Consider the following 26,159-nt stretch of genomic DNA (forward strand, 5'->3'; position numbering starts at 1 on the left):
TATTGATTTAAAGGATGTTAGGGAGTATGTAAAAGTTACTTTTCAAATTATCTTTTATTTAGAAATATATTAAAATAATATTTTTTTTATTTTTTAAAATTATTTTTAATATTAATACATCAAAATAATTTAAAATATAATCCCAACCATCATTTAAAACACAATACTAAACAGGGCTTAATTAAACCCATCAACATAACAAACCAAACCGTGTCCTCTTAACAATTCACGAAAATAAAAAGAAGGATTAAAAGTAAACAAGAAATTGAAATAACCCATAAAAACTTGCTGATGAAGGAGTTTGAAGGCATAAAAAATGTCTTGAAAGATAAGAGAATGAAGATTATTGGGTTGCTTGTTATAGATTCTCTCACAAAATAAAGTTAAGCTCTTTACGAGTTACAGGGTAATGGTGAGGCCTCTTTGTAACCAAGATTTTGGTATCTTTCCATTAGGTTTGACATTTTTTGGGATTATGATGCAAAAAGATGAGAGCAAAGACATAATTTTGGGAGGGAAAAGTTTAAGCAGTTGGTAATAATAAGAGTTGAAGGTAACTAACGTTCAAACTCTCACTTTTGATGCAATTTGTTCATTGTGAATGCATCGAGCAAGTCATCATCTGTTACTGCATTTGCCATTGCAAGTTCAAGGCCATTAACGCAATATTCCAGTGACGTAACCGGGAGATCAAATTTGGAAGGGAACTTGAAAGGGTTTGGTGAAGTTCTCGATAGCACAGAGAATTCTCCACGTCGGTTCCCTAATTGAATCTAGAGGAATCTCAAAATCATGAACCCTAATTCCATATATAAAGCTAGGTCTTAACACAGCACATGAGGAAATTATTTGAAACAAACCCTCACCTGCTTAAAAGCTTGTAACCTCATTCATTGCCCCTTGACACAATAGCCTTGCATATTATACTAAAACCCACAAAACCACTGTCGCAATCTCAAGAGAGTACTCAGATTTGAGACAAAGATTGAAAAATCAGGGTTCTCTCTAAACTTCAATGTGTGTTTTCAAAAAGAAGAAGAAGAAGATAGAAAATATAATCTGAAGAGAGAGATATTATGCATTGAAGAAGGATGATTTAATATCCGTTTGAGTTTATAATATATAATATATATATGATAGTAATTTGGTTTTAAACAATAACCAAATGTAATTCTCCAAAAACAAAAAAAAACCATCATCTTTATTTATTGTTTATATAGACAATGAAAGAGCTCAGTTGACATCTAATTATTTTAAATGTATCGAGTTATATCAATATTTATATTAAAAATACTAATAAGTTGAATTAATATTTCTATTATTACTAATAATTATTTTTTCTTATGATTTCAAGTTCGAGTTTTATAATTGTTAATATTAATGTCCTTAAAAGTTTATCTAACTATTAACTTTAAAATCTGTAAAAATTAATTAAAATATACATAAATTTACTTAAATTAAAAAAAATATTAATAAATTGAAGCAGTAAGAAGTTGTTGAGGATGCCCGTTCCTATTTCAAATCTTATTTGTTGTCTTTTTAATTCACATACAAAGTTTGTAATTACTAGGGGACCTTGAGTTAGCCTTTTCCGTGGTTTAGCTTTGGGAGTGGCTGCTCGTATTGTTATATAAATAAAATAAAATAATTTAATATGCGTGTGTGTATATATATTAATAAGTTTCTTACCGATTTCTTAGCTGTGTGAATCACTGTAAGAACAGGACACGAAAATACCCTTCAAAATCCAATAAAAGAAAGAAACTCCCCGAATTGACCTCTCTCTCTCTCCCCCTCCTCTCTTCACTAATTACTCAACTCACAAGCATCTTGCAATCACTCCACTTTGCCTTGGCTTTGCTCCCCCCCCCCCCCCCCCCCCCTTTCAACCTCACAACGATTAGCTTATATGCATGTCTGTCCTGAGAGGCAAAGGATTGATTTTTTTTATGGAACTCTAAATGGGTTCATTAGAGAGTGGAGGAATCTCCTTCAAAAGAGACAGCAACAATCTTATTCGTTCTCATTCAGCTGGTAGAACTGAAAGAAACCCTTTTTTGTATAGACCCAGATCGAGACTTTCTCGTTTCTTGCTTTTCAAGAAGTTAGATTACATTCAATGGATTTGTACTGTTGCTGTATTTCTCTTCTTTGTAGTTCTATTTCAGATGTTTTTGCCTGGTTCTGTTGTGGAGAAATCTGAACTAGGCTCTTCTCCATGGAGAGGAATGGAGTTGGTTAATAAGGATTTGTTGTATTTGAAGGAGATTGGTGGGTTAGATTTTGGTGAAGATATCAAGTTCGAACCTTCGAAGATATTACAAAAGTTTCAAAAAGAGAACAGAGAGATGAATATGCCATTTACTAACGGGACATTAAGTCGTTTTCCTTATAGGAAACCGCAGCTTGCATTGGTTAGTTTCCGCTACTATTTGCTAATCCATTGCCGTTCCTTTTTGTTATTTTTTCTGCAGGGTTGACTTGCGGTCTAAATTATGTTTTCTAATTCAGGTGTTTGCGGATCTGTTGGTTGATCCACAGCAACTGTTAATGGTGACTGTTGCTACTGCATTGCAAGAGATTGGCTACACAATTCATGTATGTATTTTGGTGCTTCAATTTTTAATGCCGATGGTTTAGTGAAAAGAAAAAAGCGAACTGTTTGAGCAACAATTGTGCATATTTCTTTTTTTTTTTTAGTTTTTTAAGTGCTTGTGGTTCTCCATTAAGTTGTATAAGAATTTGTTAGATTAATGATATTTCTTTCTTCTTGGCATCAAATTCTTGCAATTTGTTTGGCAGGTTTATACACTACGAGATGGTCCTGTGCAAAACATTTGGAAGAGCATGGGATTTCCGGTTACCATCATTCAAATTAGCCACAAACTTGAAATTGCTGTTGATTGGCTAAAGTATGCATGACATTCTACTAGATTTTTGAAACATGATGAGCTTTTAAATATCATCTTTTTTTGAAAAAAAATAATAATATTGAGCATGGTTTGTGTCATTGGATTTGAAGGCTTTTGGTTGCATTGAATTTTGACGTATCTTTTTGCAGCTATGAAGGCATACTTGTGAATTCTCTTGAAACAAGGAGTGTCATCTCTTGGTAAGATATTTTACCATCTTTTCTCTCAAATAATAGATGTATCTCCAAAATTATGCTTTGACTCAAACTCTTTCTTTTATCCATTTCTCTGTTTCAATCATTCTATTTTTTTGGGTAATCCTATGTGATTAGTCTTTCATTAGCAGTCAATTAGGATAAACCTATTTAGTATTGTAATGAATTGAGGATGCTATCTTTACCCAGGAATCTTAAATCGCCCCTATGCCCAAGACTTGACAGCCTGTGCAAATTAAAATGCCCAGCGTGCTGAATATGATGGAGCACAATTTTGTTACTATGTTCTAGTTGAAATGTATATACGAGGATAAAACCTTTCAGTAACTTAGTTAATTTATGTGAGACGCCACTTCTCTGAGTCAATTAACATGAATGATTTCACTTTACCAGTTTTATGCAGGAACCTTTTAAGTCCGTGCCTCTTATATGGACCATCCATGAAAGGGCACTTGCTATTCGTTCAAGACAGTACACTTCAAGTTGGCAAATTGAGCTTCTGAATGATTGGAGAAAAGCTTTCAACCGGGCTACTGTAGTAGTCTTCCCAAATCACGTCCTTCCGGTAATTGACTGTGACAAGTCTTCCACCTTGTGGACACTATCTGAAAATTCCATGGGGTTAATCTGGACTTGCAGATATAATGCAACTCCCCAATAAATCTCATCTATATTTTAAAAAAATTCCTATAAATAGCAATAAGCAACTTAATGTTTTGTAACATTATTGTGTTGTGATGTTGTCCTCAATGTTCATGCTATTAACACTGAAGCTGAAGTTGGCATTTATCTCCATTTCTGCATATCAAACAGATGATGTACTCTGCATTTGACGCTGGAAACTATTATGTTATTCCTGGTTCCCCTGCTGAAGTATGGGAAGCAGATACTACAATGGCATTGTACAATGATGATATACGCGTGAAGATGGGCTATGAGCCCACTGACATTGTCATTGCAGTTGTGGGAAGTCAATTTTTGTACAGGGGTTTGTGGCTGGAGCATGCGCTTGTTTTGAAGGCCCTGTTACCACTTTTGCAAGACTTTCCATTGGATAGTAATTCAATTTCTCGTCTCAAAATCATTGTTTTAAGCGGGAATTCTACTGGTAACTACAGTGCAGCTGTTGAGGTATGATTTAGATGCATGCCTGGAGTTCATTATATCTATAAATAGATGCCAACTTCTGTGATCTCTTTATTTTCTCAGGCTATTGCTGTTAACTTGAGTTATCCAAGAGGTACTGTAAAACACTTTGCTGTTGATGGTGATGTGAGTAGTGCCCTTAGTGCAGTCGATCTTGTGATATATGGATCCTTTCTTGAGGAGCAGTCTTTTCCTGAAATTTTGGTGAGAGCCATGTCCATAGGAAAACCCATCATAGCCCCAGATCTCTCCATGATCGGGAAATATGTAAGCCTCAATGATTTTTTTATCTTTAGTCTTCATGCACAAACAGATTGAATTCACGAAGTACATTGATTTAAGTGGATGATTTGAAAGATGATCTCACATTCCTGATGGTGTCAGCTCAACTAGCCTATCTCCATCACTTACAGTGGATCACTAGTCTTTCTGTTTTTTCCTACCTTTTCAGCTCCATCAAGACTCAATTTTCTTGATGAATAAGAACTCTTATTCCATTGGGGCTTATTCATGGCCTAAACCTGAGTTCTTATAAGGCTTATTTTGATCCTTGTACTTGTATGAATTAGATTGCCTAACCTATTCTGATCCTCGTGCTTGTATGAATTAGATTGCCTCTCTTTACCAGGGCAATAACTTCTTATTTATTTGCCCAATTTGTTTATCTTTATCTATTCTTACTAGCCATTCATCTCAATATCCCCATATAGGGTTTGCTCATTTCTTGTCGTCACATCAGGAACATTCTTTTATAGTTCATGTTGTTGCCTCATTAAGACTACTCTTCTGTTTTGTGAATGGCTTCTTCAAATCAATTTACACTGAGACATAATTTTTGTCCAATTCGATATATAGTCACTGCCCTTCTTTAAAGTCAGTGGCCCTGGAAACTAGCAGTTAATTTTTTTTTGGCAATGTCAAATTTTTTATCAGCTTTTTGAAATACCAAATAGACAATGATTAATAAAACGTTATTGGTATCAGATTTTTATTTTACATTATAATGAATCATCTTCTTGTTACACACCTATGTCTATTAAGCAAACTACTGACTTTTTCAGCAATAACAATTAGGTTGATGACAGGGTGAATGGCTATCTTTTTCCCAAGGAAAACCTCAAGGCTTTGACACAGATTGTATTGCAAGCGATCTCCAAAGGGACATTATCACCTTTAGCTCGTAACATTGCTTCAACAGGAAAAAGTACAGCTAAAAACCTGATGGTTCTAGAAACCATTGAGGGCTATGCTACACTACTTGAAAATGTTCTCAAGCTTCCATCAGAAGTTGCACTTCCTAAGGCTGTTCCAGAAATTCCTCCAAAACTAAAAAAAGAGTGGTGCTGGAATCTATTTAAAGCATTTCTAAATTCAACACATGAAGACATAACTTTGAAAAGTTCTAGATATTTAAACAAGGTTGAGGAACAGTGGAACCATGAGCAAGGAGAGAGCACTGGTTCAATTGCTGCTACCGATGATTCATTCTCATATGACATTTGGGAGGAAGAGAAAAATATTCTGATGCTCAATACTAGAAAGAGAAGAGAGGAAGAAGAGGTAAGAGTTTGTGCAGTGATAAATATTAAGAGTAAATTTTGATGGAACAGGTCTTCCTGTTTTACATTATTGAAGCGCATCCTTTGTAAAATCTGACCTTTTTGATATTTGGCAGCTAAAAGACAGAACTGATCAACCTCGTGGAACATGGGAGGAAGTATATAGAAGTGCCAAAAGGGCTGATAGGTCCAGGAATGATTTACATGAAAGGGATGAAGGAGAACTTTTGAGGACAGGGCAACCGTTATGCATATATGAACCATATTTTGGGGAAGGAACCTGGTCTTTTCTTCATCTAAGTTCACTTTATCGAGGAATAGGATTGGTGAGTTTGCATCTGTATTTTATACTGCAAATCTGTGTGCACAACATCTCTATTTTTCTCGAAGTTACTTGACTTTTGTGTCCTGTCAGATGATTGTTCCCAACATGATTGACATCACCCTCTCTTAACATGTAGCTTATGGTTAAAAATCTTCTGTGCTGATTATAAAGATTCTACTTTCCAAAGGTGTTTATTGCTTGAACTTTGAATCTTAATCTTCCACATTTAGCAAATTGAGGAAAAGGTAAATGATCAGGAATATCTTTATTCATTTATCTGAAAACTCTAAATTTGCATATTCCTCAGCACTATGGTGTGTTTTACCTGCAAAATGATTTTGGTTGATAAACACTTGCACGAAATCTTTTGCTCATCTCACATTGAAGGAATTTGAAGGCCCTCAGTCGCATATGCCTTTGCAATTGTAACCAAACCATGTGGCACCTTTTATTTTATGGAGCTTGCTTTATACTTCTGCTTGTAGTTGAAATTTATAAATTCGGTTTCCTTCCCGATTTTGTATACTGACTATGGTTGCAGTCCACAAAAGGTCGAAGACCCAGGACAGATGACATTGATGCACCCTCCCGTCTGTCACTTCTCAGCAACTCATACTATCGAGATGCCCTAGGTGATTATGGAGCTTTTTTTGCAATTGCAAATCGAATTGACCGTATTCACAAGAATTCTTGGATAGGGTTTCAATCTTGGAGAGCAACGGCAAGGAAGGTATATAATGATTCCCTATTTTCTGTCTACCCTGTATTCTTATTGTGATGTTGTTTGCTCTGCCTTACATGCCAATTTTAGGATCTGATATTGGTCTTTAAACCTGCATTTTTGGTCATTCAGACTGATATGGCCAGAACATGGTCAGATTTGGCTCTACTGTAAAATGTGGAAAAGACAAGGTTACTCGCAACCACTTGGGCTTTCTGAGCGCATGTGGCAGTTGCACAGGTCAATTGATGCATCCTATGCAACTATAGTTACCAATGTGATTTGCCTTACTTCAAAATGAGCTAAATTGATGAAATTTTTTTCGTACTAAATTTCCTCTGGTCATTACCTTTACTATGAGTAGTTACCATTTCGGTTCTCTGTAATCTATTCAAGTAATGAGTATATTGTTAGACAAATGCAATCTCATAATTTATTTCATACATTTAATGAACTATTTCTTATTCTGGGGTATAAACAGGCATCTTTGTCTAGGATTGCTGAAAAGGCATTGATAGATGCTATTGAAACACAAAAGCATCGGGACACGGTTTACTTTTGGGTTCCCATGGACATGGATCCAAGAAGTCACTTAAGGAGGGACTTTTGGTCTTTCTGTGATGCTATAAATGCTGGAAATTGCAAGTAAGAGCTATGCTGTTTATATCAAGATTTATCATGTGAATCTTGACAATTGCGCTCCTTTCTCATTTGCATTCTTCTAGCTGATTTCCACCATTTAATTGTTGGTGATTGAAGGTTAGCTTTTTCCGAGGCTTTTAAGAGGATGTACGGCATCAAGCATGATTTGGATTCTTTACCATCCATGCCTGAAGATGGGGATACATGGTCTGTCATGTTGAGTTTTGCTTTGCCAACAAGGTCCTTCCTAGAGTTTGTAATGTTTTCAAGGTGTGATAAGTTGCTTTTGTTGGCTTTAGGAATTCAAAAATTCAAATTGTAAGCTGGTTCAGATGCTGATTTGAACTGTTGAGTGCAGAATGTTTGTGGACGCATTGGATGCACAGATGTATGATGAGCACCATCAAAGTGGGCGATGTTATCTGAGTCCAGCTAAGGTAACTTCGAGTTTATATGATGAGTTTTCTGTGCTGCAAGGATATAACTTGTCTGTTCTTGGAATTTAGTTTGGGTACTATTATGAGTTGAAGTCTAGGTTTTCAATGAGTTCACCTGAAGAAACTCTGCAACCCAAAGTGCTAGACAACAGTTTCAACTGAAGCTCAGTTTACCCTTCAAGTTTATGATGAATAACTACAACCATACCATTCACCTCACTTGGTGCTCAAAATAATCGGCTGGCAAATTCTGTTTTTGGGATATGCTGCTTGAACAGTCAACTAGGCATTTTAAATTCACTCAAAATGGACAGATAGATCTGCAGTCCTTTTGATAACCGCAAGGCCCTTTTTTTTTTTTCCTTTTATGTATTGCAGGATAAGCATTGCTACTCCCGGGTTCTTGAGCTGCTCATAAATGTCTGGGCATACCACAGTGCACGACAGATGGTGTACGTGAATCCTGAGACTGGCCTGATGAAGGAGCAACACACGGTCAAGAGCCGCAGAGGCAAGATGTGGGTTAGATGGTTCTCATACAGCGTTCTTAAGAGCATGGATGAGGACTTGGCTGAAGAGGCAGATTCTGATCGGCCCAAGAGAAGGTGGTTATGGCCTTCAACGGGTGAGGTTGTATGGGAAGGTGTATATGAGAAAGAGAGGAATCTACGGAATCATCAGAAAGAGAAGAGGAGACAACAAAGCAAGGACAAACAACAAAGAATGAGGAAAAAACACCGTCAAAAAGTGTTGGGAAAATACGTGAAGCCCCTACCAGAAGACATAGAAAATTCAAACTCTACAATGTCTACGTCAGAAACTTTATAGCATTAAGTTCAACCGTCCGACTATGGGCAGCATTTGGAGGTGGAGTCTAGCTCGATAATTCTTTTATATTTGATTTTTCCTCTTCAGTTCTTATTTGGCAAAAGGGATGCATGTGTTTGTATCTTTTACATGAAGGGGCTTGTATGTAACTAACTGCATCCCTACGTCATTAGTGTTTGTGAGTGTATCAAGTGTATACTAATTTGCCTTTTCTTTTCATTTTTTTCACCCCATTGTAGAAGCTATTACATTCATAACCACAATGAAAGAAGAATTGTGTGAGTATTTGTAATTTCAATAACTCATTATACTCCCATCCATGTTCCGCTGTCTTGAGAGCTTTCAGATCATATTAGCTATAATTATAAGCTCATTAGCCTTGTCTTCCACATCGACCTACAGTCATGAAGTTCCGATGAAGTTTCAATTGTTTTCAGTCGCGGGGAATCCAATTGTGGGGAATCCGGAATCCACGGCGACATTTGACCCGACCTTCAGATAGAAAATATAATCACGCGGTATCACCAAATTCAGGAACACGGCAGAGCTTCAGAAGGGTAGATACCAATACAGGATTCAGACTGTAAGCATGATATAGCCATATAGCTTCAGAAGGGTTAAATACCAATACAGGATTCAGCCTGTAAGCATGATATAGCCATATAGGGCAATAAAACAGAGTGAAAAAGCTAAAAACAGTTGCATAGCGGGGAGTATTTCCTCTCATCACAGAAAAGAAACAAAATTGCAACCCTCATTTGGAGGGAGGAAACAACTACACTCAAGAGTGTCACCGCATGGTAAACGACATCAATTATATCTCTAGAAGATGGGATAAATAACATTCAAGAGCCCCAGGCAAAATCCTCTATTCTCCCATTCTGGAAACTTATCAATACCTTGGAGCTGCAGCAGAAGACACAAGTCAGTCATGAAATCAGTCCAATCTATTCACCAGAGAATATTTACCAAATTGATGTTTCTACTAAACATGAGTCAGGGGGGCCTACCTCCACCTACTGTTGCTTCAGGCAACCGCTCAATCGAGTATTTGTGTTGAGTAATGTACATGATTGGCACACCAGGGATCTGCCAGCAAGCAAGCAACTTCATATCAGAACCAATTTCATTTCAAATGCACAGCAAGAGAGTATTCACTTGAAGGTACCTTGCGGATCCTTCGCTTTAAATCTCGATCACATGTAGCAACAACATAGCATTTATGCTGTTCCCAAACAAATGATCTGGTTAGTTACATTAAAAAAACATGTAGAATAAACTACAAATTACTTATCATGAAAGGCAGTATCCATAACAAACAAAGTAAAATACTTTGAAATACAGTCACATAAAGGATTATTCCTTGCAAATGGCCACTATTTTGTACTCTTTTTTTTCAAATAAAGATTATTGTTTTTCATAGAACAGAAAAAAAAGATGGACATGAATATTTAAAAGAATAATTTTCTCTAACTTCTGTAATTGTGCACACACTGCAAGGATTCACTACCTTTTGCATTGTTGTCAGATAAATGGCAAAACCTATAAATCTGGTTTGATCCTTATGCTCCTAGCAACATGAGGTACTATGTTTGCTAAATCCAAGCCGTAGGGTTTAAAACAAGTTTGATCCTTATGCTCCTAGCAACATGAGGTACCATGTTTGCTAAATCCAGGCTGTAGGGTTTAAAACAGGTTTGACCCTTATGCTCCTAGCAACATGAGGTACCATGTTTGCCAAATCCAACCCGTAGGGTTTAAAACAGGTTTGACCCTTATGCTCCTTGCAACATGAGGTACCATGTTTGACAAATCCAACCCGTAGGGTTTAAAATAAATGGTCAGATTCTATTTCTATTAGTTAGCAAGTGGTTAGGGTGTTTTCCAGACTATTGGGAAGTGGTGGACATTTGTTGAGTCATGTAATCCAAACCATTCATTTGAAGTTAACAGTCCATATTTAATGAAAATGATAGATCATCTTCCTGGCAAATTCAACTTAGCAAATAACTGGCTAATGGCTTCTAGCTTTGTATGAGGAGGGGGAGATATCTCCAAGGTGGTTACTATTTTGAGAAAATAACACTCAACATGGAGAGTAGGCCAAAGATATTAGCGTCAGATTTGTACCTTGGTAACCCTTTCAACAATACAATCATCAGCATAAGTTCCCTTGTGAACACAGGGTAGTCTCTCAAAACGTGGATCCTTAGCAATCCTGTTCGGACACAAACATCCATCATCAAAATTCTTGTAAATAAATGAAATTTGAACAGTAGTGAAGGTTGTTGGCCTCCAAATTACAAAGAAATAACATTGTGGATGTACACTATTAAGTGACAAAATTTACAAGCAGATTAGAACCACTTCCATGGACACATTCAACAACCTAGACTCTTGATGCAAAAAATAGCAGGTAAAAAAATATCAATTGCAAAACTCAGCAACATGAAATCATACCTTAAAGCCACACGGTACTTCTGACCTAACTTCTCAAGTTCTGCCATCACACAGTCCGTGATACAAGGTGTGCCTTCATATCCAAAAAGTGGAAGTTATCGATAAACAAGCAGTACAAATCCAAAAACTGAAAGATATCAACAAACAAGCAGTAAAAAGAAGTTCCGGACTTCATCTCAATCCCTAGCCAGTCTTATTACTCAGACAATTGAGATATTATTAAAATCAAAAGCATATAATTTAGAGCTACTAAAAAAAATAAAAAACAGAGGCTAGCGAACACACATTTCGCATACAAGCAGTCCAGCATCGCCTTCTCTAAATCCAACTACAAATGGAAAACCAGAAAATCGTAAGGGCCAAAATTTCAATTCCGTAGGCTGAGCCTACAGCAAGTTTGGTTTGACCTTTGCAATTTTTGAATCAAAACCAGATGGAAGTAAAAATTGGCAATTGCATTAAACACTAACTTTATTCTGAATAGAGAAATTGATGAAGTTGGTATCCACCAAAACCCTGTATGGCGGCCCCAAAGCTGTGTTATATGAGAAGAAGAGAGCTGAAGAAACCTGTGGCCTGTACAAATAAACAAAAGAGAAGAGGGGGGGGGGGGGGGGGGCGGGGGTGTTACTTGAGCTCCAATTTTTTTTTTTTTTTAATTTACTTGCTAGAAGAAAAAAACAACAATCATAGCAAAAGTTATAGACATAAAAGCTTACACATTTCTCGGGAGCTTTTCGAGGGACAAATCTTTTTTCTTTGGATTCAAGACTTCTTCTTTATGTCTAGTAAGGGATTAAGCAACAAAACTAATTAAGCAGAGAGCTAAAATTAGAGAGGGAACTAAAATAATAAGAGAAAGAAACAAGTGCTTACTGTTTAATTGCTCTAGAGGTAATCATCTTCTTCATTTTTGCAAATTTCGGGCCTTTTTTGGCTCTCCCCATCGCGTCGTTTGAAGAGTATAAATCCTAATATAGAGGGAGAGGTAAGAAGAGACTGTTTTTGCAAATTGCAACCGACTACCCCTTCCAAAAAAGATATTTATGCTGTTTGGCTCGCTAAAGTACTTTCAGTTTGGTCGATAATATACGCAGAGAGTGATGGCCTGAGATTGGAACGTCTGACAGCAGCTTTTGTTTGGGACGAGGACGGTGACGGTGAGGGAAAAAAGGCCAGGAGACGCCCGCCGCAGGGTATTTGTTTAACCTGAATGAGGTATATGAGCCGGAACCGAGTCCAGCCCATATTCCTTATCTTATATTGGGCTTGGGAGGATATTGAATCCAGCCCATATTCCTTATATTATATTGGGCTTGGGAGGATATTGAATCCAGCCCAGATAAAAAAGAACCCCTTTTTTGGCCTTTTGCTTTTAGAATGAAAAACCTTTCTTCTTTTTGTTTATTTTGATTGGTGCCTTTTCGTTTGGTGCGTGCGTGTGTTGATTAATTAATCGAGGTACAATATTTGAGTTCGTGACATTGTCTTTAGATTTTTATGATATTAATCAGAACTTCCATATGATATTTTTAATAAAGAAATCCAACGGTTCAAAACGTGCAAGGATTCGCTCTAAGAAATTAAACACTATCCATTTCGATCATCATGGTGCTGATTCCAAGGCATGACACCTCACACCTCACCCCTGACAAAAGGCAGCACTTACGATCTGAGTATATCGTTTCCCACATAACCACTGCCTGCAGCCCGTTGAGAAGCTGGAAGCCCAACCCAATATCTTTTAAACACCAAAGGGCCCACGCAGAATTCTAGTTAAATCGAACTGCATTTGAAATCGCGAAACGTGGCCGTCGATAAAAAGGTCTTACGTGGCAAGAAAACTCCAGAGAGTTCACCGTTAGTTGGCGTGGGCGCGCGAAACATCTGGAAGGGAGGAGAAGATGATTTTGTCATGTCTTACAGTTGAAAATTCCTCTTCGTAAGTTGGCATATAAAAGGCAATATCTAACACAAGATTAATATCAGGAAAATCAGAAATCAGTTGATAAAAGAAACACACACGCGGTCTCGAGAATTTGAAGCTTTTGGTTTTGGGTTGGTGGGGTGGATCGATTAGCGCTGCTGTGTCAATTGGATTTGTGGAAACGTTAGGCTGGACATTTCGTTTTCTCCCTGTTACTTTATATTAAAGTTAAAAGAAAATGTAAGTTACTCCTCCTTCTTTGTAGATGATTGCTTGGCTTTGATTTCATAGTATTGTTATCTGTTGATCTGTGGGAGATTTATTGAAATGTAAAGGGATATTCTTGTTCATTGAATGAATGGATAATGCCAGTAATTTAATACTTTCTAGGAATTATTTCTTTCTAAAATTTGTGGATTTACAATGCACCAAGTTGTTGTTAGAGAGGTTTTAGAGGATTTCTTAAGGGTATACTTGTGCATAGTTTCTTCTCTGGAACAACATAAGATTTATTCCATTTTTAAGCTATCGGTTAATAAGATAATCGAAGACTAAGCATTCAGCATGACGTTTTGAATGTATAAAAGCTGATATATCAATGAATTACTGCAAATTGTTTATCATTATTACTATGTTTTTCGTTTTTCTTTCTATTGCTCTTTTCGTGTCTGTTGTTGCCTATGTCTAGATGTTGGCCTTTGTTCTTTTATCGCTCTCCTTGATAAAAAAATAAAAATAAAATGTTGGCTCTGTGTCGATGTTCAAGATGATCGTTCATGCTGATCTGCGTTTTAACTTTTTCAGTTACATCGTACATCGACCTCTGGTGGTCTTTGAGCCAGGAATTTCAACCTGCTAAAGAGCTACCAAGGCTTCTTGGTTTGAATAAGCTTTACCGAAAATGATGCCTGTGTATAGATACATGGACTCACACCCGATGCGCGGAGACCATGTACCTCCCATGCAGCATTATCATCCAAGCATTGGGGCTGTTCCACCTCATATGCATGTTGATCCATCCAAATCTGCTGCTCTCTATGGACTTTGTCCTTATGGAAACAACTTCGGGTACTCGGTTCCATGTCATGCCTGCTGTGGCCATGGTAACTTCACCGGTTACTATGGTCCCAGACCTTCTTGTTCTCATTTTCCACCACCTCAATATCAGTGCTATGGATATCCTCCGTATCATGAAACTATGCCTGTACAGTATGTCCCTTCTCCACATTATTCGATGGAACAGCCAAGATATGAATATGACAAGGTCGTCTCTAGCAACAATCATTGCTGTGGTTGTCGGAGTCACACCCATGACCAGAAGAGAGATGAAAGTGTGAAGGTGGAGGAGCTGGATCCTGACTCTCAGAAGAAAGAAGGCGACTCTTTGGTTCCATTTGAGGTGAAAAATTACCCATACCCAGTTGTGTGGATCCCACCAGACAAAATAAAGAATGAAGAAGATAGAAAACTTGTGGACTCAGAAATGGCAAGCGGGGAGAAGGCTTCACGAGTTATGAAGCCTCCTGAGAGTGTAAAGCCACCCGAAGAAAAACCAAGAGTGTGGAATGGCTGGGTTCCTCTTGACTTGAAAAGCTTTGGACCCTTCATGCAAACTGAAGATCAGAAAAGAACTCAAAATCATCAAAATGAGGACGAATTGCAACAATTTCCATTTCCTATATTCTGGCTGCCACCATACAACAGACAGAATGACACTTCCAACAAAGATGGTGCACAGACAATTGCATCTTCAAAACCTGTAGACGAGCCACCTTCTGCGGTCAAGTTCTTCCCAGTGAAACTACCTGGCAGCAGCGATGGCTCTAACAAACTTCTAGAAGGCCAATACAATTCTAGAGACCAAGGAAGTTCAGAGACAGAAAGCACTCCTGTTAAACAAATGGAAATGCATGGGGAGAAGGAAGGGGTTAATCAGAAAAGCATACCTGTGCAGCAAATAGAAGCATTTAGGGAGAAGGAAGATTCTGAAGGCATTGGTAATAGAGGTAGAACTGTCTCTTCGAAAAATGCAGAAGGTAACCCAACTGGTAACTCTTCTGGGACCTGTGCAAAAAGACAATCCTTAGCCCCCCCAAAGGCATCAAAGTTACCTCCTGTTTGTTTAAGAGTTGACCCATTGCCTAAGAAGAAGAGTGGAAGTTCGGGCTCAAGGTCTCCTAGTCCTCCCGGGTCAAAAGGTCAGCTGCAGGAGGCATCAAAGGACACTTCTAAACCTTCTGCTTCATCAGATTTAAAAGCAAATATCCATCATGACGCACAAGTTCAGAATGTCGCTCTAAGTAGCGGCAAGGAGGTAGAAGCAAATAAAAATGACGGGAAAATCATAGAGGTCGTGCAGAGGAAACGTATTGAAAACAAGGATGGTGAAGCAAGGAATGAATCTCAATCTCAGACTCCAATTGCCTTAACAGATCTTCAAAAGGAGGTCTTCAGAAACCCAAAAGCAGAGGAAGCTGAAACTTATGATGACAAATACGTAAAAAAAGAGGATCAAGGAGCAAGAGATGCTAAAGATTTGGCAGCTGGTGAAGCAACCAAGTCAAAGGAAGTAACAGATGCAACCAGATCAGCAATTGATGAAAATAAAGAACTGAGAAAGAACTTGTCAGATGAAGCAGCCGCCTTGCTTATACAATCAGCTTATCGTGGGTTTGAAGTGAGGAGATGGGAACCTTTGAAGAAATTAAAGCAAATTGCTAAGGTCCAGGAGCAGGTAGTTGTGGTTAAAGATAAGATTTATGCTCTCGAGTCCTCTTCTGACCTCCAGAAAGATGATCAGCAAAGGCTAGTTATTGGAGAAATGATAATGAGCCTTCTGCTGAAATTGGACGCTATCCAGGTACGCATGCACGGTGCAGCTATCAATGACACACACTTCTTGCTCTTGCAGCGTTTGCACAAGAAAAGGAAAAATTGAATTTTCTGTACATAATACAAGTTATGCATGAGGATTGACTGTGCAGATTCCATTTGTTTGCTTAGCAGCAGTTCTGTGTCCAATTATTACTAGGCATAGCAATGAGTAGTACAATGAACAACTTTTTGTGTGGCATTTTGTCTTATAGAACTTTGGAATTGTTTTCTGGAATTAAGGGTCTTGATTCAATTCTTGGTTATTTTTGCTCCCCAGGGCTTGCATCCAACTATCAGGGATATCAGGAAATCCTTAGCAAGGGAACTTGTAGCTCTACAAGAGAAGCTTGATTCACTCACCATGAAGAAGTGCGAGGAAACTTCTGGGCCCAAAAATTCTGAGGACCATCTCATCACTTCCAGTGTTATTACAGCAAACCAAGATGCACAAAAAATGGAGGTAGGAGAACAGCCGGGTTACTGTCTTTCTCAAATGGTGGACTCAGTAGGTGACTCGGAGGATAAGGAAACTTCAAAGTCTCCTATTATTATCAAAGAGGAGCACAGGGAATCTGAAAATGAAGGTAGGGAGGTCGAAATTGATGGAGGGGCTTATGTGGCAGAGCAAGAAAACAAGGTTGGCAGTGGAGAGTTCCAATCTAGTGAAGTTGTTACGACAGAGAATGGGCAGGGAACGTCAGCAATTGAACAATCTGTCCTATCCCAGTCACAGGAGAGTGATAAAGGGGAGATCAGGGGAATTCTACCGGAGAATATGTGCTGCAGTCCACATAACAAGCAACAAGCTAGATTGATGAAACTGACCAATGTGGAAAATAGTCCTGAAGTGAAAGGAACTGAAGCACCGGCACATGAAATAAGTGGTAAGGTGGCTGCCATTTCTGATAAAGAGGAAGAATGTGGAACAGAAATGGTGGCAGACATAGATGGTGAGGAGATGGAATCAAATGCATTATGGTCATCTTCAACTGCTGTCTCTCCTGATTCAACTGCTGCAAAAACTATAGATGTAAATTTGCTACAAGAATTCCCATTAGGGCTAATTGATGACGAGGCAGCAGAGAAATTGGACAACTCGAATATTCAGGAGAATGAAGTTCGATATGGTGGAGACAATAAAGAAGATAGAGAACCGTCTTCATTAAATGAGGTAATAATCCCAATTGAGCTAGAGCACCAGTGCATGGAAGTGCTTGGTAAAGGGGCTTTTCTTGCTGGATCAGAGGATTCAGTGAAGGTTGGCCCTGAAAAGGATGGCAGCCATGAAGATGCAATGGTTGGGGTGTGTGCGCAACAATCTCAAGCATTAGATGTCAAAAATGATGAGGAACAAGTGGAAGTACTTGGACAGGAAAAGGTGCTAGACTTTTCCCGGGAACAAGAGGAAAGCAATGAAGAAAAGCAGAAAGATGAAAATGGCCAAACTGAACACAGCAGCTCTTCTGAATTAGCAAACAAGATCTTTTCTCAAGAGGAGGAAGTGCAAGCTGAGGAAGAAAACGACAACGATAGCCAGCCAGTAACAGATTGTGGAAATGAAGAAATGAAGTTGGAAGTAAAGCAATGCCATGATCTAGGGGTCTTGAGTGACAATAACACCATGGAAGATCGGCTGGATGGATCAGAAACCACCAAGAGTTTATCCGTGATTGGACCGAAACTTTCTCCAATGGGTGCAGAGCATGATGAAGAGAAAGGAGAGGAACTGCCTGCATCATCCACTGCCATTTCCAGCCAGGTACCTGCTGATGAACAGGGGATGGGAATGGAAAGTCAGAGAAAGCTGGTTGATGAGAATGAGAAACTGAGAGAGATGATGGAGCGATTAATTGAGACAGGAAAGGATCAGTTGACTGTTATATCCAATCTGACCGAGAGAGTGAAAGATTTGGAGAAAAAACTGTCCAAGAAGAAGAAAGTATGGGCAAAACGGCTTAGGACAGCAAGTCCACCTTCCAGTGCAAGGCCATCAGTCAAGCCCCCAAGTAGAAAAGCTGGTGTTGCAGCTTAACCATATTGGATTTTGTGATGTTCAGTATGTGAGTGATAAGTCCGCACGCCCTTTGTAGATATGTTCACATGCCATAATAAACACTCTTATGGAAAAGCAGGTTTTGTTAGTAGAACGCAATGTTTGATTTTCTGTCAAGTTTCATCTTTCTTAATGTAGCCTGGCTGGCTGTTTTTGTAGAAAGTGGTTTCAACAGGCCACCATCGTCATCGCCATTTGGGTTTAGATTGCGATCTTTCACTCATTATTGAACATTCTAGTGGTTTCTCAGTTTGAATACTTGTCTGTGATTGTTCTCTCTTAGGCCCTCAGCCTCCGGCCCAGTTTATAGCTACAAGTGCATTTCATTTTGGTAAATTTCCTCACAGTTTTATATTTTTTATTTAAAAGTATATTAAAGTAATATTTTTATTTTAAAAAAATTATTTTTAATATAATCATGTCAAAACAATAAAAAAAATCAAGATTCAGGGAAACGTTAGAACAAACGTGTTTCCAAATAACTTTGTCATAGTATTGTAATTACAAAAAATAATGTTTATAGTCCTAACTAGATATAATAAGATGATTTTATTTTAATTTAATTATTAAAAAATAGTAAATAAATGAATTTTTTTTAAAAAAAAATTATGAAAACTTGAAAAAAAAATCATTTGAAAGTACAAAATTAATTTTAAAAAGAATAAAAAAAACTTGAGTCAATTAGAGGTAATGTAATAGACATGTAACCTGATATTAATGGGAGAGCCAACTTGAATTAACTAACAAAGCTCATGGCCCATGTCATGAAATCAAGATAATCTAATAGAAAAGAAATTGAAGAAAATCACAACGCAATTTTTTTTTTAAAATATCAAACGATAAAATAAAAAAAACAAAAAAAAAAGATGTCAACCATATTAACTTTTTAAACTTGTGATCTAAATCATTAGACTAGAAGTACTATAAATGAAAAAAATCATAAAATTCAATTTCTAGCAAATCAAACGTTAAAGAATAAAATTGAAAAAAAAATCAATTATACAAAAGGATAAAAAAAAATAGCAACTAGAAGAACGAGGATAAAAATAGAAATACAAAATAAATTAGAGGTCAACTAAAAATCTTTGATTGAAGGATGAAATTAAAAAAAAAAATTTAACAAAATAAAAAAATAAAAAGAATTAGGACCAATTAAAATACACACACACACCATAAATCTGGATTAAGAAGTGAAATTGAAAACCAATAAAAATTGCACAAAAGTGTTAAGAAAAAAAGTTAGAAATCAAAAAAATAAGGACCAAAACCGAAGACATTACAAATTGGGATTAAATGATGAAATTAAAAAAAATCAAAACTCCACAAAAAGGTCAAGAAAAAAATTATAAAATATAAAAATAAAAACTAAATCAGAAGATAAAACAAATTGAGAGGCAGCTTTGAAAATGGGGATGGTTAGTCGCAAAGATTAAGGAAGGAAAAAAAGGGTTGTTGATGTTAAAACAAAAGCCCGTTCAGGATACACTTGTTAGGGATGGAGAAGCAACCAAGAAAATTCAGACATCACCCCAAAAGCTACCATTTGGCCTCTAGATGATGTCGCATGCGTCATTTTAAAATCGTGACCATCTTTCACGCGCTAATACAAGCATTGCACATATCAATTATTTTTTAATATTTATTAAATATTAAAATACAATCCTGCCTCTAATCTTACCTAACAATAACAAATAAAAAAACAAGGTTAAAATGATGAAAATGACCATTGACTAGAGTTAAGGTGTCTTTGATCCCAAAGACATTTTAGTAATGGCATTGTTTAGTTAAGAGTGAAAATACCCTAGATAAGAGGCCTAAAGTTTTTTTTTGGCATCAATGAGTATTGTCATACTTTTACTCTTCAAAAACCATAAAAAAAAACCCCACCAGCGAAGTCATTTTTTTATGGCATAAAGGGCAAAACCGAACTTTCATGGTTACAATCCACAATGCACGTGGATGTAGAGCTATGGTAATGTACCTTTTAGTATATTTTGTTATTGTTATTCCTCTTTCTTCCCGCAAGAAATTGTGTTTATGCAGCTCAACCTAGTAAATCAATTGACAGAAGTGCATTTAATCATATCTTGGAACTTCTGTATGCATCACTTCTGTAGAGGAACCATCTAATCGTGTTATTAATGGTCGCTCCTGAACTCAGCACTACATTTCCAAGGAGATGTGCTTCTATATATCTCACACGTCCGGGCTTGATAATTTTTTTCTCAGCCACATTTTTTTTCCTTGTCGTCTTATATGCACACTCGCTTCCTGAGAAATCCAGGATTCTAGAGAAACAAGTTGCAACTTGAAGGGTAAAAAACCTGCTAAGCTGAAGCAGCCGATGGCTCAGGGCCAGCACAAGTGTTTTCCCCGACTAATTGGTAGGCATTTTATGAGGCAAGCCAGGCATTTGAGCATGCAGGAAGCGCTCGATGAGACCTCGCATCGCCGTTCTAGGACAGTGAAGTCAAGAAGCAGAGCTTTCTTGCCAGGGACCGTCATATATACAATACCTGAGAACGAGTGCTTGATTTAATTTATGGGAAATTAAGCTGAATTTCTGCCAATCCCACTTCTTCTCGACAGCAGTCCTAATCATTTTGGCAGGTAATTCACTCCACAACCTTGGGATCCACTAGTGGGGCTACTCCTTCAACGGGTGGGATTTTTCAGAAACATCTCTGTGTTTTTACGCCCAGTCAACTTCCATTTCCGGGAGCTCACATGGGAAACAGCGAAAGTTGTTATTTTTGCTCGCATAAAGATTAAAAACTCGACTAGTTTATCGAGCTAAATTAATCTATGTATCAAACGAAATTAATCAATCAGCTACCATAAGCGTTAAACCATGTTACTACCATCAAAAATTCAAAAAAAAAAAATTCTCTCTTTTTCATAATGTAACGAGAAACCCTAAAAGAAGAGTTGGTCTTCATGAATAATGAACAATTTTAGCCTACCCATTACTTGGATTGCATCTATGGGTTATCATGTAACTTTATCACAGTGCATGTTTTAATATGCGTGGTTCAGTTTTCCTGTTCTTTTACCTTTCCTTTTTCAAATCTTGATGGACCTTTCAAATCCCTTTTTGTGCGTGGTAAATGTAATTGAGAAGCGCGGTGTCGTCTACTAGGGAGCAAAGGTAGGCGACAGCTCGTTTACTTGGGGGGAAACTTAATCTTTTTTCTCATGCCCAGGGAATCGGGCCCACAAAAATCCCAGCCCATGTTATTGCACCAAATAAAAGCCCAGAATATCAAAATTAAGTTCTCTCTAATCATTTCCCCTCGTTGTAGTGTGTCTCCCACACGCCTATCTCCGCTGCAAATCCTTTGCAGCGACCTCCATGTCTCACCCTTGCTTTCTCTTTCTTGTTTCTAACCTCCACTGATAATCCCTTTTTCTACTTTCCTGATCAAATACTGACCTTCCATTTCTCAGAAAATCTAGAAACTAAGAAAACTATGATTTTCACTTTCTTGATCAAATCACAACCGCTCAATCCTTAGGGAAAAAAATCAAGAAAGAGACCAAAACAGAAACAAGAAAGTTAAAGAGAGACTCACATGGAGATGAAGGTTCTAGAAATCAACTTGATTTCTGCACAAGGTCTAAAACCGCCATCTGCTAATTTACGCCGGATGCAAACATACGCCATCGTTTGGATTGACCCTTCAACCAAGCTCCGAACCCGAACAGATCGAGTGGGGTCCGAAAACCCTACCTGGAATGATAAATTCCTCTTCAAAGTCACGCCCGAATACCTATCCAGTGAAACCTCAGGTGTCTCCATCGAAATATATGCCATCGGTTGCATCCGTGACGCTCTGATTGGAACCGTCCGTTTTCTTGTCAGTAATCTCCCGCTTTCTACCCCAAGTGCCGCGATTACCATGCCTTCTTGTATCGCTCTCCAAATTCGGCGTCCTTCTGGAAGATTCCACGGCGTGATTAATATTGGAGCGAGCGTGATCGACGGCTCTGATTTCTGGGCATTGCATGGAGCATCGGCGATTGGATTTCGTGATCTTATGGGAGAGAGTATCCGTCGGCGGGGGAAGGAGCGACAGCGTGACACGAAGAGCTCAGTCGGCGAGGATGTTAATTACTCTTGTGGTGAATCGGGAGATTTATCAGACGGTACTGATTCAACGACTTCATCATCGTCAACAGCATCAACCGTGTTGAAGGATTGGAATAGGGTTGGGGATTTTGCAGGGACCAATCTTGTTAGGTCTTCATCAGACGGTGGAGGTTTGTTGTGTGGGTTGTTGATGCAGAGGAGGCTCCTTCCTTGTTTGTCTGAACAGAACCTTCAGTCCTTTGGTGAGCCACAGAAGGAGAACTAATCATGATATTTGATTAGCGGTCGAGATTGTTTTCGAGAGAGGTTTGGAGATTTTGAGTTTCTGAACAAGAGGGTCTAGCTGAAACTGAAGTAGAGCTGTTGCGTGGCAGACATCCTCCAAGATGAATCAAGGCAAAACCGATCAACGGTGGAGGTCATCTCTCTCTGGTGCTTTGTTTCTTGATGCTGTACATGATTTTGAATTTTGTAGCCGTTGCGTAGCGGTTATATTTCAAATATTTCTGTCTATTGCTGCTGGTGCTGGTATTTTGACCTTTTTAAAAATGAACAGAGGTGGTGTTGGAATTTGATTTGTGAGAAACAATCAGCAATTGCTAATTAGTGATAATTAGAGACGTTTTTTCACAGCTTTTGATCTCTCCACTGCACCCTTTCAACTGAAGTACATTAAAATCTCTATTCTGAAAGATTTTGAAATTTTTTATTTTGTTTTATTTTATTATTAGTTTTTTAGATGTGGTAATTTTAAAAAAATATTTTAATATATTTTCTAATAAAAAATATTTTAAAAAATAATATAATCTCTTCTGTATTTCTAAACAGACCTGTAGTCTCCGTAGCAGTGGACTCTGAAATCAGGTTGGACTCTCAGCCAACCGAATGAGAGTCCAATTTGGTAAGTGATGAAACGTCATAATTTGGTCATGTAGTTAACCCGATGGGCTGGCTCATGTTAAGGTGGTCTGATTTCGAGTATGTGTGGTATTGATTGTGATAGCTATTACGGTTGTGATTTGAAAAAAAATTATTTTATAAAAAATACTTTTAGTTGAGGTTGGTTTGAAAAAAATAGGTGTTTGGTTAAAACTATGGTTGAAATTAAGATTGAAAAAAAAATAATTTAATGTGTTTGGTTAAAAATGCTTTTGAAATTAAGGTTATAAAATAATTTAAAAAAATATATATTAATATTGATGGTTTTAAATTTAAATATTGTAGAATTAATTACTCCTATTACATTATGAAATAAAAAATACTTTATAAAAAATACTTTTTATTATTCCATTAAACTATTTATAATTTCACTATGTACAAAATTCATCCGATAAAAATTACAGTTTTCATAATTTTTTTAGCGTAGATAAAATATTATCAGGTATAAAATTGATATTACAGTGCGAGTGAATTTAATTAATTTATTTTATACTAGTGTTTTTTTTTAAAAAACAAATATTAAAAAAATTAACATACTAAAAAAAGAAATTTCATATGAACAGTGCAATTCACACTGTTCACATGCTTCACTACTCAATGAACAGTAAAGACATGCTATACTGAACAGTGTAGCATGGTTAAATTAAGAGCTGCGCAAAAAAACAATATTTTTCTACTTTCAAATTGTCCGCATTTCACACGCAATTTATTGTAGGATCCATACATAATGAACAGTTTTTTTTTTTAACCAAACATTTACTCACTATGTTTTTAAAAAACACAACCTCTATCTCGTAGCCAAACAGGCTCTTCGTGTCTTGGAAAGTTATGGTTGGCTTCAAGTCAAGGAGCTGACAGTTCTTTATTCGGTTGATTTTGCTGCCATGATTAAATGAAAAAGAAGACTCAACAGTGATGAGCCATTTGGAAAATGGCCTAGATGATGCCAATGGACACCTCTATCCTTTGATTTATGGATTGACAAGGTTTTCAACTCTTTCATCCTGATTGCTGCTGGGTATTTGAAAATAAGTATTTTTTATTTAAAAATATATTTAAATAATATTTTTATAGTTTTTAAAAAGTATTTTTGAAATTAGTATATCAAAATAATTTAAAAATATTAAAAAAATTAATTTTAAATTAAAAAATTCATATTTTTATAAAACTCTTTAGAAACACACATTTCCAAACAGGGTAAATTTTGAATTTTTTTTATTTAAAATTAATTTTTTTATATTTTTAAATTATTTTGATATACTATTTTTAAATAAAAAACATATTAAAAAAACTTATTATACCCTCTCAAAATCCTCCCTCTTTTTTGCTGGTTTCAGTAAATTATTAACCCAAGAGAAAACAAAGCAAACATGTGGTCCATTCACGGGGAAAAATTTAGGGAGAGGGGAGGAAAAAGCACAGGTGACAAAGTAGAAGAAAATCAGACGTGCTGAGGGGAGCAGAGAAGGCAGCATAGCATGCTGGTGCATACAGGTTGCCCCAGTGGCAGTTGTATTGCACAGAACACGATGTGATTGATTTGATAAGTAAATGTAATTACCATTTAGCACCGCTACAAAAGCCAGCCAGCCACTCACCCACGACCAAGTATTTTTTTTTTTTTGGAGGTTATCGTAAATCAGTGTTTGGTAAATCGAGATTTGTATAGTAGTAGGAATAGAAACTAGGAAGTAGGGGCAGTATTTCATTTTCATCGGATGGAGGGATGGATTTGATATCTGACGCAACGGCTCTGGGTCTCCTTGTCTCTTTCGTGACCTCTCTGGCTATTTCTCCAAATTTTGCGCCCATTTACTGCAATCCTCTCGACGTCTGTGTTTCTCTCATTTTGACCTCCTCCCTCTGTGACAACTTAACACTTGATGTCAAAAACCTTTTAACTCCCCTGTTCTTGATCCCAGTGAAAAGAGAATTAACCATTGTAGCTGATAGTGCCTTGGGTTTGAGATGAACTACAAGGAAAAAGGTAATAACTGGGTGGCGATTTGAGGTCAATGGGCTTATGATGTGATTGTCTTTTTTTTTTGTTTTGTTTCTTAGCTCCTATCCTAAGTAACTTGGTCTCCAAATAATTATCCCGCAGCGATAATTGGTGTCTGGAAAAAGGATGTTTATACTGTCCCATGTGATTTTTTTGCGATATTCGTTTTGTTCCCCCTTGTATATATACACTTGTTTCCATTCATGCGTATACCAGTAGTTTGTATGCATATAAGTGCTTTCACGAGAAAAGAAAAAAAACCCAGCGAATTGCAAACAAGTTTCTGAATTTAACGAAGTTTTGCTTATGTTGCCAATCTCACCTGCTAAAATTGAAGGGAAACTCCTTCAGTTGTTTAATATGATCGAGAAATTCTTTCAGGTTTTTGGGAGGTTTTACACAGTGCCAGAACATCAAAGATGTTTTTATTTATTTTATGTGTTGATTTTTAAAATATTTTTTATTTGAAAATAAATTAAAATAATATTTTTTATTTTTTAAAATTTATTTTTGATATTAAAATATAAAAAAAATTAATTTAAAGGAAAAACATTAAAAAAATCAGATTTTTTTAATAACTAATTACCACGTAATCAATGAATCCAGGAGTGGAACCCCAGACAACATTCCTCTATATATATATATATATATATATCTGTGTGTGAGAGAGAGAAGTTGCATGACTTTTCATATACGGGCTGGTCAAAGTTTTGCCCAGACAAGTCAGCACGCCACATCACTATTCAGTCAACGTTCAGTTTCTTTTGACACATCATCAAGTAGGACCCACCAGCCACGTCATCTAACCAAGCCAAGTGATGTTTAGTCAAGTCGAGCGGAGTGGAGTGGAGTGCAAGTCAAAAGATCTATGTGCAATTGGATTTGTCATGAAATTTGATCCATTCATCAAGCCAGATTTTTTTTTATCATATCATAGCTGTGCGATCAGGATGATTCTGGGATTGTTTTCTAGCAATTTGATCATTTTGGAAGCATCGATACAGTTTAATTGTTAATATTTGGATTAAA

The 26,159-nt window shown here is 37.0% G+C and overlaps 4 protein-coding genes across 4 annotated transcripts; 3 read left to right on the forward strand and 1 right to left on the reverse strand.

Moving 5' to 3' along the window:
• Window positions 1–1,711: 1,711 nt before the first annotated feature.
• Window positions 1,712–9,086, forward strand: LOC133690735 (uncharacterized). Its single transcript, XM_062111000.1, has 14 exons — window positions 1,712–2,414; window positions 2,512–2,598; window positions 2,803–2,912; window positions 3,062–3,112; window positions 3,521–3,692; window positions 3,941–4,258; window positions 4,337–4,540; window positions 5,348–5,833; window positions 5,949–6,158; window positions 6,699–6,887; window positions 7,360–7,523; window positions 7,638–7,790; window positions 7,879–7,957; window positions 8,336–9,086. Exons 1-14 carry the CDS (start codon window positions 1,962–1,964, stop codon window positions 8,783–8,785), a joined length of 3,126 nt encoding a protein of 1,041 aa, XP_061966984.1. The 5' UTR covers window positions 1,712–1,961; the 3' UTR covers window positions 8,786–9,086.
• Window positions 9,087–9,402: 316 nt separating this feature from the next.
• Window positions 9,403–12,442, reverse strand: LOC133690737 (uncharacterized). Its single transcript, XM_062111001.1, has 9 exons — window positions 12,122–12,442; window positions 11,965–12,030; window positions 11,716–11,821; window positions 11,531–11,573; window positions 11,246–11,318; window positions 10,916–11,003; window positions 9,954–10,010; window positions 9,796–9,874; window positions 9,403–9,691 (listed from the first exon to the last, which is right to left on the reverse strand). Exons 1-9 carry the CDS (start codon window positions 12,190–12,192, stop codon window positions 9,678–9,680), a joined length of 597 nt encoding a protein of 198 aa, XP_061966985.1. The 5' UTR covers window positions 12,193–12,442; the 3' UTR covers window positions 9,403–9,677.
• Window positions 12,443–13,149: 707 nt separating this feature from the next.
• LOC133692428 (BAG family molecular chaperone regulator 6) lies at window positions 13,150–18,355 on the forward strand. The gene is made up of 3 exons (XM_062113362.1): window positions 13,150–13,412; window positions 13,977–16,032; window positions 16,324–18,355. The coding sequence occupies exons 2-3, from the start codon at window positions 14,074–14,076 to the stop codon at window positions 18,076–18,078; spliced, it is 3,714 nt and encodes a 1,237-aa protein (XP_061969346.1). The 5' UTR covers window positions 13,150–13,412; window positions 13,977–14,073; the 3' UTR covers window positions 18,079–18,355.
• Window positions 18,356–21,369: 3,014 nt separating this feature from the next.
• Window positions 21,370–22,821, forward strand: LOC133691543 (uncharacterized). Its single transcript, XM_062112087.1, has one exon. The coding sequence runs from the start codon at window positions 21,672–21,674 to the stop codon at window positions 22,452–22,454; it is 783 nt and encodes a 260-aa protein (XP_061968071.1). The 5' UTR covers window positions 21,370–21,671; the 3' UTR covers window positions 22,455–22,821.
• Window positions 22,822–26,159: the final 3,338 nt, after the last annotated feature.

The sequence above is a fragment of the Populus nigra genome, chromosome 4 (assembly GCF_951802175.1).
Source record: "Populus nigra chromosome 4, ddPopNigr1.1, whole genome shotgun sequence".
Taxonomy (NCBI): Eukaryota; Viridiplantae; Streptophyta; class Magnoliopsida; order Malpighiales; family Salicaceae; genus Populus; species Populus nigra.

Bases quoted from the DNA above. Each gene is read 5' to 3' on its own strand.
- LOC133690735 (XM_062111000.1), top strand. From the start codon at position 1,962: ATGGGTTCATTAGAGAGTGGAGGAATCTCCTTCAAAAGAGACAGCAAC. The intron at 2,599-2,802 runs GTATGTATTTTG...TTTGTTTGGCAG, and splicing joins AGATTGGCTACACAATTCAT to GTTTATACACTACGAGATGG. The intron at 2,913-3,061 runs GTATGCATGACA...ATCTTTTTGCAG, and splicing joins ATTGCTGTTGATTGGCTAAA to CTATGAAGGCATACTTGTGA.
- LOC133690737 (XM_062111001.1), bottom strand. From the start codon at position 12,192: ATGGGGAGAGCCAAAAAAGGCCCGAAATTTGCAAAAATGAAGAAGATG. The intron at 11,004-11,245 runs GTATGATTTCAT...GTGTCCGAACAG, and splicing joins AAGTACCGTGTGGCTTTAAG to GATTGCTAAGGATCCACGTT. The intron at 9,875-9,953 runs GTACCTTCAAGT...GCTTGCTGGCAG, and splicing joins TAAAGCGAAGGATCCGCAAG to ATCCCTGGTGTGCCAATCAT.
- LOC133692428 (XM_062113362.1), top strand. From the start codon at position 14,074: ATGATGCCTGTGTATAGATACATGGACTCACACCCGATGCGCGGAGAC. The intron at 16,033-16,323 runs GTACGCATGCAC...TTTGCTCCCCAG, and splicing joins TGAAATTGGACGCTATCCAG to GGCTTGCATCCAACTATCAG.
- LOC133691543 (XM_062112087.1), top strand. From the start codon at position 21,672: ATGGAGATGAAGGTTCTAGAAATCAACTTGATTTCTGCACAAGGTCTA.